General features: G+C 42.8%; 1 protein-coding gene across 7 annotated transcripts in view; it reads right to left on the minus strand.

Moving 5' to 3' along the window:
• Positions 1-16,705, minus strand: part of PCLO (piccolo presynaptic cytomatrix protein) — an 854,190-nt gene that overhangs the window by 241,163 nt on the left and 596,322 nt on the right. For all 7 annotated transcript variants that reach the window (XM_069627816.1, XM_069627812.1, XM_069627813.1 and 4 more), the window contains one exon: positions 10,226-10,348. In XM_069627816.1, the coding sequence (XP_069483917.1) occupies positions 10,226-10,348 (123 nt within the window). The remainder of the gene's footprint in view (positions 1-10,225; positions 10,349-16,705) is intronic.

Below are 16,705 nucleotides of genomic sequence, written 5' to 3' on the forward strand. Positions count from 1 at the left end.
TCAAAGCATTGTGTATTATCCTCTGCACATCACAAAAACTTACAATGGCTTCTGAAGGACTACTAAGTCCTCTCCAAAGCATTGTGTATTATCCTTTGCACATCACACAAACTTATAATGGCTTCAGACGGACTACTAAGTCCCCTTCAAAGCATTGAGTATTATCCTCTGCACATGACACACACTTACAATGACTTCAGAAGGACTACTAGGTCCCCTTCAAAGCATTGTGTATTATCCTCTGCACATCACAAAAACTTACAATGACTTCAGAAGGACTACTAAGTCCCCGCCAAAGCATTGTCTATTATCCTCTGCACATCACACAAACTTACAATGGCTTCAGACGGACTACTACAAAGTCCCCTTCAAAGCATTGTGTATTATCCTCTACACCATCACAAAAACTTACAATGGCTTCAGAAGGACTACTAGGTCCCCTTCAAAGCATTGTGTATTATCCTCTACACCATCACAAAAACTTACAATGACTTCAGAAGGACTACTAGGTCCCCTTCAAAGCATTGTGTATTATCCTCTACACCATCACAAAAACTTACAATGACTTCAGAAGGACTACTAGGTCCCCTTCAAGCATTGTGTATTATCCTCTACATCATCACAAAAACTTACAATGACTTCAGAAGGACTACTAGGTCCCCTTCAAAGCACTGTGTATTATCCTCTACACCATCACAAAAACTTACAATGACTTCAGAAGGACTACAAAGTCCCCTTCAAAGCATTGAGTATTATCCTCTACACCATCACAAAAACTTACAATGACTTCAGAAGGACTACTAGGTCCCCTTCAAAGCATTGTGTATTATCCTCTACACCATCACAAAACCTTACAATGACTTCAGAAGGACTACTAGGTCCCCGCCAAAGCATTGTCTATTATCCTCTGCACCATCACAAAAACTTACAATGACTTCAGAAGGACTACAAAGTCCCCTTCAAAGCATTGAGTATTATCCTCTACACCATCACACAAACTTACAATGGCTTCAGACGGACTACTAAGTCCCCTTCAAAGCATTGTGTATTATCCTCTACACCATCACAAAAACTTACAATGACTTCAGAAGGACTACAAAATCCCCTTCAAAGCATTGAGTATTATCCTCTACACCATCACAAAAACTTATAATGACTTCAGAAGGACTACTAGGTCCCCTTCAAAGCATTGTGTATTATCCTCTACACCATCACAAAACCTTACAATGACTTCAGAAGGACTACTAGGTCCCCGCCAAAGCATTGTCTATTATCCTCTGCACATCACACAAACTTACAATGGCTTCAGACGGACTACTACAAAGTCCCCTTCAAAGCATTGTGTATTATCCTCTACACCATCACAAAAACTTATAATGACTTCAGAAGGACTACTAGGTCCCCTTCAAAGCATTGTGTATTATCCTCTGCACATCACAAAAACTTACAATGACTTCAGAAGGACTGCAAAGTCCCCTTCAAAGCATTGAGTATCAACCTCTACACCATCACAAAAACTTACAATGGCTTCAGAAGGACTACTAGGTCCCCTTCAAAGCATTGTGTATTATCCTCTACACCATCACAAAAACTTACAATGACTTCAGAAGGACTACTAGGTCCCCTTCAAAGCATTGTGTATTATCCTCTACACCATCACAAAAACTTACAATGACTTCAGAAGGACTACTAGGTCCCCTTCAAGCATTGTGTATTATCCTCTACATCATCACAAAAACTTACATTGACTTCAGAAGGACTACTAGGTCCCCTTCAAAGCACTGTGTATTATCCTCTACACCATCACAAAAACTTACAATGACTTCAGAAGGACTACAAAGTCCCCTTCAAAGCATTGAGTATTATCCTCTACACCATCACAAAAACGTACAATGACATCAGAAGGACTACTAGGTCCCCTTCAAAGCATTGTGTATTATCCTCTGCACATCACAAAAACTTACAATGACTTCAGAAGGACTACAAAGTCCCCTTCAAAGCATTGAGTATTATCCTCTACACCATCACACAAACTTACAATGGCTTCAGACGGACTACTAAGTCCCCTTCAAAGCATTGTGTATTATCCTCTACACCATCACAAAAACTTACAATGACTTCAGAAGGACTACAAAATCCCCTTCAAAGCATTGAGTATTATCCTCTACACCATCACAAAAACTTATAATGACTTCAGAAGGACTACTAGGTCCCCTTCAAAGCATTGTGTATTATCCTCTACACCATCACAAAACCTTACAATGACTTCAGAAGGACTACTAGGTCCCCTTCAAAGCATTGTGTATTATCCTCTACACCATCACAAAACCTTACAATGATTTCAGAAGGACTACAAAGTCCCCTTCAAAGCATTGTGTAGTATCCTCTGCACATCACAAAAACTTACAATGACTTCAGAAGGACTACAAAGTCCCCTTCAAAGCATTGTGTATTATCCTCTGCACATCACAAAAACTTACAATGACTTCAGAAGGACTACAAAGTCCCCTTCAAAGCATTGTGTATTATCCTCTACACCATCACAAAACCTTACAATGACTTCAGAAGGACTACTAGGTCCCCTTCAAAGCATTGTGTATTATCCTCTACACCATCACAAAAACCTTACAATGACTTCAGAAGGACTACTAGGTCCCCTTCAAAGCATTGTGTGTTATCCTCTACACCATCACAAAAACTTACAATGACTTCAGGAGGACTACTAGGTCCCCTTCAAAGCATTGTGTATTATCCTCTACACCATCACAAAAACGTACAATGACTTCAGAAGGACTACAAAGTCCCCTTCGAAGCATTGTACATTATCCTCTACACCATCAGAAAAACTTACAATAACTTCAGAAGGACTACTAGGTCCTCCTCAAAGCATTGTGTATTATCCTCTACACCATCACAAAAACTTACAATGACTTCAGAAGGACTACAAAGTCCCCTTCAAAGCATTGTGTATCAACCTCTACACCATCACAAAAACTTACAATGGCTTCAGAAGGACTACTAGGTCCCCTTCAAAGCATTGTGTATTATCCTCTACACCATCACAAAAACGTACAATTACCTCAGAAGGACTACTAAGTCCCCTTCAAAGCATCGAGTGTTATCCTCTGCACATCACAAAAACTTACAATGGCTTCAGACGGACTACTAAGTCCCCTTCGAAGCACTGTGTGTTATCCTCTGCAACATCTCAACATTCTCAATTGATTTAAGAAGGAATACAAAGTCACTTTCAAAGCATTGTATATCACCCAAATAGTCCTCTTGAAGGGACAACGTATATGTTTTCTTGAACATTAAGGAACTGGAGATTTTCTGGGGAGACACATGACCCTCGTTCTACCCAAAAAGTGCAACAATGTTCTGATTAAAATGGGAAGTCAGAAAAAGACCTGAAAAATTAAGCAATGACTGGCAGCCCTGTTCAAAAAAGCCTCTGAGGCTAATTTGATAAACTCTGGTGGTGCTTAATTCTCAACCACGCTTACTGTAGGCAGAATGTCTACATCAGCCTGGACGTATTCAGTGACTTAGAGCAACCGTGTCATTGTCCATCTAGGTTTTGTCCCCTTGACTCAACCCCATCTTTTCTTCCCTCTAAAGAGCCTCAAAGCAGCACATAATGAACTCCCGAAAATGCCAAAATGAATGTGCTTGTAAGGATTCTGCGTCAATCCAATTCCCACAAGTATGGCATGCTCTGTTTACACCAGAGGCATTTGCCTGCTACCCTTCCAAGAATCCATCACTAGGATGCTGGAAAGTGACACCTATGAAATAGTTTCATAATCCCAATTATTATTAGTAAAATGAAGCACACATTCACAAGCTGAAGGGCGTTCACGCCTGCATTAAATCAGTCGCAAGCAGATGGGCCGCTATAAATTGATAATTATAGTCATGTTTATTCCGTTCATCGCAAGTACAAATTGGCGGACTATCGGAGCGGGAGTTAACTGCATGTTTCCATAGATATCACACATCCCAAAATGGAAAAAACATTAGGAAACCTCTGAAGAGCAGAAACGGACTAACTCCTCCGCAAGTGAAGTAATTGCATGTAAAACTATATTCAGATGCTCAGAAATTCTTACATGTTTGTGATTGAATTGAATTCTGCCCTCCTGATCTGAAGCATTCTTCGAATCACATGGCTAAGCTTCAAATAACTATCAAAAAATGTATACATAATTATGGAGGGATCTGCAAAAGTTGTTTCTCCAAATGTTTGGACTACAACTCCTATCTCCTTGGCCAGCAGGTTCCAGATTGGGAGGGAGCATGGGAGTTGTAGTCAAATCACCTGGGAAGCTGCAGGTGGCAGTCCTATTCTGTAAACGAAGGCTAATAATTGCTTATAGAACACCAGATATTTTCTTGACTTTCCTTCGGGTGCTTTGTGCTGATGTGCAACTCTTATGGTGGAGGGCATTGAGTGGGTTCAGAATACATTTCCAAAACGGTGGACAAATTGCAACATTAAGGACAAAAATGTACACCCGGGATTTGAGTTCTGACCACTAAGAAACTACTTTAGTGCATTTTAGAAACATGACGAAATGCCCTGAAAAAAATCCTAAGTCATTTCATTGTGTTGGTACAATCATCAGTAGGCAGTGTGACGAATCTAAAGTATGTGTCCCTTCTCCCCAAGGGGGAGCCTCAGCCTTTGAGTCTAGGAAGGTGAGCCCACTCCACAAGACCCTCACCAGTGCTATGCACAAGTAGGACCTAACTTAGAGACACTCCACCTTAGGGGATAAGGGCTCCCATTCCTATGAGGAACTCCTTAAGCCACAGCATAGAAGCATGCATGGCACTATATGCTACAAAGATTAATCTAACATCTGCATATTTGGCTGAGGTTAATGCTAGAACCAACCAGCCCGCAAAAGGAAATGAGAATTTTTCTTTAAGAGAAGACGCACACTTAACTGGGTGGAGGAATATGGAGATGCAGAGAGTATATTGGACTGGGCAAGTCCCCTGACGTGAGCAGACCTTGGAGAGGCAGATCTGAGACCAGACGCACAGCCTGCAACATTCGAAGAGCTACAGAACAACAGAGTGAGATGCTGGAGGCCTGGCGTACCCAACAATGGAGGAGCTGTTGTGAAACAGGAAAGCAGGGGGGTCGTGTGTCAGCTGGTGACAAGACGACATCCATATCATGCTGGGCAGGATGCCTGATGAAGCATGCTGAGACCATCAGAGAAGGCAAGTGGGAGTTCAAAAAGTTTCCTAACATTAATCCCCACATTTTGCATAAGGGAAGCTGAGAACAGGAGACCCACCAAAACACAGAACGAGAAGGAAAGTGGGAACGCGAGCAGCTTCCTAATGTCAACCTCCATATACGCCAGAAAGGAAGCCGAGAACAGGAGTGTGATGAAACCCAGGAACCACAAAGCAGAATTTAAGAAGATCACCCTAGTGAATGCCATTGCCCACAACATTTCCCGGCCTCTGCCAAGCTGAGAAAGCCTGAATCAATGGATTACGAGCAGCGTAAAACCTCCACCTAGAAACTGAGAAAGTATCACGAGGAAGGTTGTCACAGATGCATCACTAAGTACAGTACAAAACCAATATGTTTGTAGAAGAGCTATAAGAATTAAATGACGGGATAGAGAGAGACTATTACCGAAGGCAGTGCTAGACAAGCAGCACCAGAAATAGAGACATTGACACAAAGACTGTCAGAAGATCATGGCACACCAGGAGACTCGAGCTAATCTCCTGGACGTGTTTAAGATAATTATCTTAGCAGTAGGGGAAAGTAGAATTAGATTGGGACTGAGGACTCTTCTTTCTTTGATACTTCCTGATGACAGACAAGCACCTTTAGTTCCTTTTGATAGGTGGGAAACTCCTCTAGAAATGGGGAAAGATTGGCCTTTTTCTTATAATTTGAATACAATTGAATGAGAATGTCCTTAAAGAGTCCGACTCACCACTGTAGGCAAAGTCACACCTGGAAATGTGTCGGGCTGATGAAGGCACAAGGGCAGGAGATAGCCGCCACCTGACTAGGAAAGGAATGGCCAAAACAATAGGGCAATGTTTAGGTACTTTTCAGTTCCTTGTGTTTGGCTAGTCATCAGTTGGCTGTTGGGGGTCAGACATAGGATCCTGGTGAGGTGCTGAAGTGTCCTGGGAAGATTAACAGCACGTTAAGGTACACTCTGTCATAAAAAAAATATCTTTAAGTACTAAACAACAACTGCCATACCTTGCTTATGTCAGAGTTTAGATGAGAAGACATGCCAAATGATTACTCCTGTGACCTATAAAGCTTCACCTCTAAATTGCTTGAATTTCTGGCATGCATTTGAGAAAGGTTCGAGAGCATGACCTTGTGCACTGTGTAGGGTAGTATGGTTACACGATTTTGGAAAGGTAGTATGGGTTGCAGCATGTGGACCTGACTACCCATCTTACACTCTGGCCTTTCCTTAATTTGCAATCTGTGGAATGCCTTCGGTGCTGGAATGGGGTGATCTTTGCCAGGGAGAACAGATGTCGGGCAGCATGGTTTTGACTGATCGGTGCATGGCAAGATTCTTGGTAGGAAGCCTTGCAAACATGGTGTCGCAGTAGTCCACTGGTGGGCAACCTGCAGCTCCCTGGATGTTTAGTCCTACAACTCCCACCAGCCCTATCCTGCATTGTCAATAGTGAGCGATCGTGGGGTTTGCAGTCTCAAACATATGGGCAACAATTCGCCCACCACAGCAGGATTCTAATCTGGACAAACTGCTTATTGACAGCCTACTATATGGGGCAGGTTTTGTCAGTCTTATATTAGCACTTCGCTTGTGGGAACGTGATGCCATCAGTAAAATGCAATGTGCTCTTGATGGAAATGGAGGCAAGCATCACACAAGGCAGAGGACTTGTCAGCTACAGAATGGAGTGAGCACAGTGTTAGGATTCAAAGCTAGCCAAGGCTTATGAATGCTTTTGTGAACTGTGTGACATGCACATTTTTATTGTATAGGGCCCCATTCTTTTCACCAATGATGTTCTTTTAAGTTTGCAGAGGTTTGACACTTGCAAATGTTTCCTCGTTTGGCCGCGTCATCGTTGAGCAATTTTCAAAAGAACCAAACCCTGTCACATGGGTGATCTTACAGAGTGTACCCATAGGATGTCTCTGCATTTGGTATGTTGGACCTTCAAGATACCATCACACCAGAAAATGAGCGTGCTATTGGAGAGGTCGAAGCACAGTAGAGGAGAGAGGGTAAGTGGGGCAAATAGGGATAAATAGGTCAAGACGCAAAGTGACAATAGGACATGACCAAAGCATTTCACGCGTCTGATTACATCGGCGCCCGGGAAGCCACTATGACTGTGAGACTGTTCCCTAATTCAAATTCCTGCACCTGATCGATCGTCACATCCAAAAAGAGTCTTTCATCGGTAAGATCCATTTGTGTCATACAATTGCTGCATTTCCGAAGCATGTCCTGGAGCACATAACTGCCAGGATATTATGCAAGTCTATGCAAAAAGGACAATCATACTCGTTCTTGGCACTTAAGGGGTTACGGTCTTGGTTTGTACTACAACCCCTTTTCTGCAGGTTTACATCTAGTTGCGTTGCCAAACATTTCTCAGACTGTTTTCCATTTTAGCAGTTTATTCTTTTTCAAGCACACCCATTAAGGTCACTCCCAATGTAATTCTCCAGTAGTATTTATACAGACCAATGTACCCTTCGTTCAGCTTCTGGATCCTTCGACCCTTAAAAGCTCAGATAGCTGCCGTGACCAATCAACCAGAATCTAATCGCGCAGCCCTAAAGCCAACCTTCTGCTCTTGTTCCTGGATCGGACAGTCTGGGTGAGTTGGTGGAAGTTTGGGTGATTCAGAAATCAGTTGAATGGTTTGCAAAGGTTTAGTCGAGACTTCTAGGTAAGGTGCAGAAATAATGGAGACGAGTGATCATGCCTTTTTTGGTAGATGCTGGTGAAGACCACACTGTTTGCAGAGTGGAGAAGGGATTGGATCTTTTCTTCTGTCCAGGCACACGAAGTATGGTTACAGTTGTCAGGTCTGAACAGCTGATTAATGATGCTTCAACACGAATCCGCAGACATTATCAAATGCAAAATAACCGAATGAGATAGGACTGCATTCTTTTGATCAAATTGGTTCGGTATGTTTGTACATTTTTATTAATATATAAAAGGGGGTGGGGTAAGGGAATAGGTGATGGTAGGGGAAATGTGGTGGGGTGTGGGGGATCTCCCCCCATTTATTATAAAAATAAATGCAATCATTTCACGGTGATCCGCTTAAACATGCCTCGGCTTTGCACAACATAGGTAGGGAAGCCTCACCTGTTTTTGGCCTGCCTTCCTGGGGCCTTAATCTGTTCAGGCCAGCAAGAGGGTCTTGCAAGAACTCAAGTTCATATTTCTAAAGCATGGATAATGCTGTCGATCATTATTGGCCTATTGTTGACGAGACGTTTAGGAGAGAATCTATGTTTCAACAATGACGTCAGTACGGCATTTTTACTTTAACCATTTAATTCACAAACGACTCGTGTTCCACATTTTCAGAAAGTAGCGCTGCGCTCAACATCGTAGTGCATAGACAATCATGATCATTCGCATAGCCAGCAATAATTAAGGACATCTTCCAGGTGTTCCCAATTTGCAGTGCTCATTCTGATTTTGTGAGATGTTGGATATCGATGAGGATTGTGTCATTAATATTTGATCCTTCGTGTTGCAGATGGAGCGACTGGTCACTTAAGTAATTGGTGCAACCATTTTCTGTAAAGAACTCAGTTTCTGAAAACTACTTGTTGTTGTTAAATGAAGCAGGAACCGTGCAGACCAACATTAGCCAAATCATGTTGCTTCTGGAAGCCCTACCCAACAAGCATGTAATATCTCATTGGCCGTTGTTAATCCTGGTTACACAGAAAGACCAATTTAGCTACTTAGAACAACTGTGTCGTATCCATCCATTATATCTCAACTTCGAACATGTTCAATAAAGAACACACATTCTTAAAATGACATTAAGTGTACACATTGAAATGATACGGGATTTTCCCTTTGCTACACTTGTCGTAGACTATTTGGTTGTGACAATTTTACCATCGCCATATTTCATGTAATGGGGTTTTTCTCTGCCAAAACTGCACTAGTCACTGACCCTACTCTCTGCTCCCCTTCATCTTATCTCTGCCTGTTTCTCGCCACTGTCATCTATGTGTGTCTTGTGTCATAGCAATCAAATTGCCACAACCAAACTGTCCACCATAAAGATTTTGGAGGTGAAACGCCGACGACAGATTATATGGTCTTCTCACCATGATCTCATATCTGTTCAAGTGTGAGCCAACTTGACACCAGCCATAAACACAAGGATATAAATACAAGCACAGCTGATAAGGACAAACAATGGATTATCCATTTGTGTGCCAAATAGTTGGTCAAATACATATTGGAAAAAAATGTATGCACATGCATTAATGAAATAAAAGAACATGTTTGTAAAACTTTGTGTAATGCAATATTTTCTTTCTGAAATTCGGGATCAGGTTCGAAGCCCTCCATCATCGGCATGCAAATGCATCTTCTGATTAGGAATTACTTATCGCAACCGCGTGGTGTTTGGTGGGAGGGGATATCAAGTCATGGTGGTGAATAGACGCGTAGCCAAGCAGCGTCCTACGCTTGACATCTGGTGTCCCCACATTAACCATCCTTCACTATCCCCGCCACCGTTCCACTCTATTATACTGTGACCTCAACCGTGCTAGACAGCCGAAGGTTTGATGAATCTCATTCCTTCATGACTGCAGGGCCAAACTGGGAAGTCCAAATATATTGCATTCTATCAGGCGTCCACACTGCTTAGGATCTACTTGGGAGCATCTCAAGCTCAGTACACAACCACTCACTTGCAAAGTATTAGAAAATGCTATGAGTCGGCCATGGAAGCACACGCTATATCAAAGTACACCACTGCCTCCTATCTCATTACTACCCGTGGTGTGGATTAGGAAATTGGAGTCAACACACATTTGCTTTCAAACAAATACTAATGAGATTTCTTCCTGTTTGATCTGGAAAACCAGGACTGGGTACAAAATGCTCTCCCAGGACAAGCCTTGGCACTGTGTGACCATCACCCACTACATTAAACGCTTATTACATCACACTATATATGGTCACCTTACCTTCAACGAGTCTGCCGGTCTGCTCCGCATTTCCCCCAGGAAGGATCTTTGCAATGTAAGCCCCAATTTCTCCATTGCCCGGGATCTCTTTTCCACCAATCACTCTGATTCCTAGACCGTTTCCTGAAAATCAAAGACATGTCATTGCAGTGAGTGGGGACAAAGGCTCGTAGTTGGAAATATATATATCTTGTGTTTCCTGTGTACAATGTTTATGTTTTCCCATTCTGGTGGGTTTTCAGGGATTTTCAAAAAATGTCAAGATCTGTGTTTATCAGTGTTTACCCACGGTTTCCCTTAACAAATTCACGGACAACTGTGTTTTCCAGTGTAGACAAAAATGTCTATGTTATTTTTATGTGCAAATTATACAGAATTCTTTTGAAGAAAAAAAAAACACGCAGATGGAGCTGATGCACACTTTGCTATCTATTTGAATTCTTAGACTTGTAGTCCTGAACTTGTAATGGAAAAGGAAAACCACATCAACAAAATGCAGAGAATCAAAGAAGGGCTTGACGGGCTCCAACCATGTGACATGCAGCAAGGTAAGAGCCCGCATTCATTTGACATTGCACCCCAAGACATACACTAGCCAAGATAGTATACATCATGGTGTTCAAAAGAGCAAGGGAACAGAAACAGGTTTATCGGAGCTGCAGGCAGGACAAAGACCTGAGCAACCATCTTTATTTAAAACATGTGGAGAACTGACCTTATGATCACATAGATTACAATTGAGCACTTGATACAAATATAAACTTTGCATGTTTACTAAGTGGGTGGTTAAATAGAGTATGGAACCATAAAAAGCAATGGATATTAATGTTGATGGGTATAAGGGATTACAAATCATAGAGATAAACCTCCTATTCTTTAACTAAAGTGTAATAGAAGTGACCTTTCCTCGCCCCATTTCATATAAAGTACTTGAAAGGACTACTGTTTGATAAAGGACCTTTGGAATAAAAGCACCATTTGGTCAAGTGCTCGGATCTGTGTGATTTGACTGTGGCAGAATTTTTTGTGGCGGAATTGACTGTAGTCAATTTTGCTGTGAATACAATTTCACAGTGGCCAAACCCCGCAAATATATGCCCCTGCCACTGTCCCAAAACATCCACCCAACCCCACCACTTACCTTTTGCACGTAGGCTGCCTCTCCTGACACTGCAGCATCAGTTCCGTCCCTCTAACGCGGGTGGGATCGGACACTGCATGGTCCCCTTTTCTCTTTTTTTTTCATCCCCCACCTCCAATTCTCAGGAAGCCAGGGACACGCCCGCAATCTCCCAAGGCCATCAATACCAACCATGGAGAGTGGGGGACACCCCCGTAATACCTGCTTCCCATGTTCGTTATTGATTACCCTTTTGATCGAATCAAATCGATCGAATGGTACTGGGCGAATTCGGTAAAATGTACGCTTCGATCAATTACATTTTATCAAATCGGGTAATACCCAAGTAGTCTATTTAAATCTTTTCTGACAAGTCGCAAACTGATTATTTTCAGCTGATGTATATGTGTCAGTGTGGAGGGGGTGGAAGGGAGGTTATCACTTTTATTTAAGTGATCTGGGGAGAAATATTCTACTATTAGCAAGTTGTATTAGGAAACTTGTTATTGGTATTAGAATCACAGGTACGGCAACCAAGTCAACAAGCTTTGTTAAAATGTGGACAGACACCTAGCCTCTCATGTTCATGGCATGAGCAATGTTTATTTATTTATTTATATAGAAGAGGAATAATGCTGTTTTGATCACTAAAGAACCTACAATAGATAAGGAATCTGATTTGACGGGAAGCAGTGTGTATGAGGGACATTCTGACCAGGTTGTTTAGGGGAGTAAATGGAACTGTAAACGGGGACAATACATGGGTGAACATAAATATATTAAGAACAGCCAAGATTGGACATTTTTTACTGCAGGTAGGTGGTACGGCCAGCTGTGCTTGGGATGTGACTATGTGACCATGATGGGTGAAGTGCTAGAGTGTAGGCAGAAGATGTGTGGGACAGAGGCAGGTTAGAGGAGAGGGAAAAATGTTAGCTAGCAGGTAGAGGAGAGGTGCTTAAGAGGTTAACTCGGAGGTGAGGAGGTAGGCTTTTAGTTTGGTTTCGAGCAAATCCATGTGGACTGTTTCTCGGATGTCCAGGAGAAGAGTAGTCCATGCAAGTGGAGCAAGAAGAGAGAAGGAGAGGAAGCTCAGGGAGGTTGAGAGCCACAAGAGTAGTTGAGGAGGCAGAGTGGAGATTGCGAGAAGATATACACAGTATATTCTACAGTGTCACATCCAACTGTTTTGGTTAGGGTTTTAGCACACTTTTCAAAGATTCAAAATACATGCCCTTCTTTAATAATTGAATTAAAAACAGCACAATAACTAACCTTGGAAAATTACCATTGATTAATTCACATACTCTCAGCATGAGCTGCGTGTGGCAACTCTTTTTGGCAATAGTTATACTATCGGGACATAGGATTAAATGGAGTCCCTTTCTATACAAAGAACCACTTCTGTATATATGGCCGCCCCTGTTTTCAAAAGTATCTTGCATTTGACAGCATCAGAATCACTTTGATCTTCAACACTTCAGAATGTAATGGCATCGTGATCAATACATACAACATATAAGTTGATAGATAGTTGTTCTGTGACTGGTCGAGCGTGTGCCCATTCCATAGGTGACAGACTCGTGGGCATGAGCCAACACTTGACCCACTTACTTGATATGGTAGGTTATTTATAACGCGCTTAATACCCAGAGGTTTCTAAGCGCGGACCCGGGGATCAAACCTGTGTTGCTCTGTGTCGTCTTGCTTCCAAGGCGAGCACTTTGCCCCTGAGCTATCCTACCGAGACTTTTCCAAACCTCCATGACTATCCATGACTGTGGTTAAAGGGAGCAGAAGACTAGAAGCCATGGGTGGAATATTGATTAATATAAATCAGGTGGGCTGGTGTGATTGAAAAGGGCTGTGTGCATTAATCACCAATAAAGTTCACAAAAATCCCAAGTGCCTGCGTGAATGGAAATCATTTTGAAAATGGTCTTATTCTGGAAAGGGCAATACCTGAACAATGAGGGGCAGCGGCGAAGCCAAGAGCCTACTTGCAAATTAGCATAAAATGGCAAACCGCTTGCTGAAAACAATGAGTCGCTAGAAACGGTTACGACCTGGTGATTAATGACTGATCGCTGGCACTGCTGCGGTCCCTCCAGGAAAATACATTCCTACATCTTGTGAATATTGCATCTTAATGTGTAAAATTAAAATGGGACAATTTAAGATTTTCAGACGGTAAAAAAAGAAATTATCTTTTTAGACGATGTTTTTACAAGCCACCCACCTTTTCATCATGCTCTGAATGTGGTAAAAGGTTTTGCATTTAAAAGGATTATATATTATATAATATAGTTGCATTGTTATGGGTTCAAATAGTTTGCGGGAATCCAGGGCAAACCTCTCTGTGTTCTTCTCCACCTTGAAGGTGGAGATGGTCACCGTTGAACAATATATGTGTCATTTTGTTTGTTTAGTGAATTAACAAGCCTACCATTACAAAAAATAAAAACTGAATTAAATCCAGACAGCCAAGACAACTCTCAACAAAAGTTATTGAAATGTATCTGTGAAATGACTACATAGCGCATCCCCCGCACCACAATCCTTACCAGAAACACTTGCTGCCTATCTCTTGTAAGCCAACTGGAATCCAACACACCCAACTCTCTTTAAAATGACCACCTCTGATAGACCTTTCTCTGAAGATGTTTCCCATACCACATATTAGCATTTGAGGACCGAGGGAGTCCATCAGCTCTATACGATGGACTCATCTGACTGTCCTCAACCAGAGGGTCTTAAAGAAGTAGGAGGGACCTGGCAGTGCACAAAGAGCCCAACTCCACCGCCAGACTCTTACTCAATTGATTGATAGATTGATTGTTTATTTATTATGCACTTATACACAAGTGTTTCAAAGTGCAACTATGCATGGGAGGGGAAGGCAAACAATCTTACTAGGCATGGTACATTCAGATTATGCAGGTGAACAGAAAGGGAAGTGTGTAGGGGCGGAATAGGGATAAGTGCGCCCATTCCCATCAGAACATGGGTTAAGTACAGAGAGATGCCACTCTCATGGGTCATAACCTAAGTGCAGCAGTGCTGAGGCAAGTGCAAGGCCCGGAGGCAAGTGCATGAGACTGGCGAGGAAAGCTTGGGACCGGTGAGGCTCTGAAGTACACCAGGCAGCCAGTCAGCGAAACTGAGCAGAAGTAGAGGAGAGAGAGCGAGAGAGCAGAAAGAGCAGGAATAGGTGGTTAGCAGGGAAGGGGGAGAGGAGGAGGAGGAGGCAAAGAAGAAAGTCTTGAGGAGTTTCTGGAATTTAAGGAGATCCGTTCAAGGTGGAGAGAGGTAGGGAGGCTGTTCCCAAGGTCGGCACATGCAGGGGATAAAGATCTCCCCCATCCCCCCCCAGTCTCTGCTTGCAGAAGCGGCTCACCCGCAGAGTTCGAGGAAGACGAGTGGAGGGATCGGGAAGACGAATATTTAGGAAGAGAGCATTGCAGATAAAATGGGCCCAGGCCCCAGAAAGCCTTGTGGACAATGCAAAGGGTCCTGAACTTAATCCTTGCAGCCACGGGGAGCCAGTGAAGGGATTTCAGCACCAGAAAGATCCAGTGCCTGGGCTTGAGTCCATGGATAAGCCTCACAGTTCTGTTCTGGGTGAGTTGAGGAGGACAGAGGGTAGGTTGAGAAAGAGGTTGTTGCAGTAGTCAAGCCTAGAGAGGAGCAGGGCTCTGGAGATGGTGAGCCTCTGGGGGAAGGTGAGAAAAGGTAGAATACCTCTGAGAAGGTGCAGTTGGTAATGACACTTTTTAGAGATGTCCGCGATGTGAGTCGAGAAGGAGAGAGTGGAGTCGAAGATGACCCCCAGGTTTTTTGCCTTGTTTGTAGGTGAGAGCGCAGGGCCAAGGGTGGCTGGCTAGTGAGAAAGAAGGAAGGTGGGAGCAGGGGTCCCGATGAGGACAATCTCTGTCTTGCTGACATTGAGGCAGAGGTTGTTTGCATTACACCACAACTGAATTGTAGACAGTCAGCTACGAGTGAGGAAAAGACCAAGGGTAGCCTGAAGGAGAGCTGCGAGTCATCCACGTAACAATGAACGTTGGAGATGAAGGTGGCTATCATACGGGCCAGACGGCCATGTAGCCATTGAAAAAGTAGGTGGACAGGTTAGATCCCTGGGGGACATTGCAAGTAGAGAGGGTGATAGGAGAGATGAAAGACCCCAATTCTACCTAGGATGGGTAGTTGGAGAGAAACGAGGTTAGCCATACTAGGGCCTGATCAGTGATGCCCAGGGTATCATGGAGATGTGCGATCATGGTGTTATGGTTCATCGTTTCGAAGGCAGAGGAGAGGTCGAGTAGAATGAGGACAGAGGGAGAGTTAGAGTCAAGATTTGAGAGCAGATCTTCACAGGTGTTCAGAAGAGGAGTTTCCATGCCTCTGGATGCTCTAAATCCAGACTATCTGCAGAACACAAGCACATTACTCACTCCCTGCCGCCTCACTGCTTGAATACGAATGTTCCTGTCACATTTGTGTGCATAATATTAACCCTGCTTGTGGTTTTGGACAACCTTGTCCCTCTGGGAGAATGTAATGGCCATTTTGATGTGTGTGTGTCTGATATAAATAACTAAATGCAGATATTGATGCCCTACAGCTTCCTCCTCAGGTGCCGAGCACTACTCATAGTATGTGGCATATTCTAGAGATTCTTTCCAGTGCTCCTCAAAAGGTTCAGAAAGCTTTGCAGAGTTGCAGTATCACAGAACTTAAAAATCACTTGCATGTAAAATGATTGTGACTGAGATAAGTTATTATTGCCTAATAATTGGTTAAACCCCTTTACAAAACTAAACATTCAGAAGACATAACATGTGATATAGAACATCAGTGTGGTCACTTTGGCCATGATTCAGTCCCTGAATTAGACTCTCAAATGCCACAATTTAGTATGAAAGTAGTGGGGAAAAGAACTGTGCCTAAAAAGAGGCAACAATTAAATGCATAGAATCATAAAAGCCTCTTGTGCTTACACTCGCCTCTTCCGGCTTACTGAAACTGTCTATGTTGTTTAGAACCGCGGCTTTGGAGTTGCTGTTAGAAGCAACCACTTAAGTTCTTTCTCAGATTATTTCAAATAAAACAGTAAATTAAGGTGGAAAGCCTAAGCAGGTACCTCTCACTCCCTGAAAGCAACTCACAGGCCTCACTATCAACAAGAATTAACACACACGTTTCTGGAACTCTTACATCGCGCAATTATCATCACCATTAATGTACAAAGTATGCAAGACGTAGGTCATTTTAGTGGAGCAGGAGGATTAAACAGTGAGCTGAGCCACCATTTATCTGTGGTAGACTCCTCAACTTGCTTAGAATAAGCAGAGTCA

Source organism: Ambystoma mexicanum, chromosome 12 (assembly GCF_040938575.1).
Source record: "Ambystoma mexicanum isolate Mex_15411 chromosome 12, UKY_AmexF1_1, whole genome shotgun sequence".
NCBI classification, from domain to species: Eukaryota; Metazoa; Chordata; class Amphibia; order Caudata; family Ambystomatidae; genus Ambystoma; species Ambystoma mexicanum.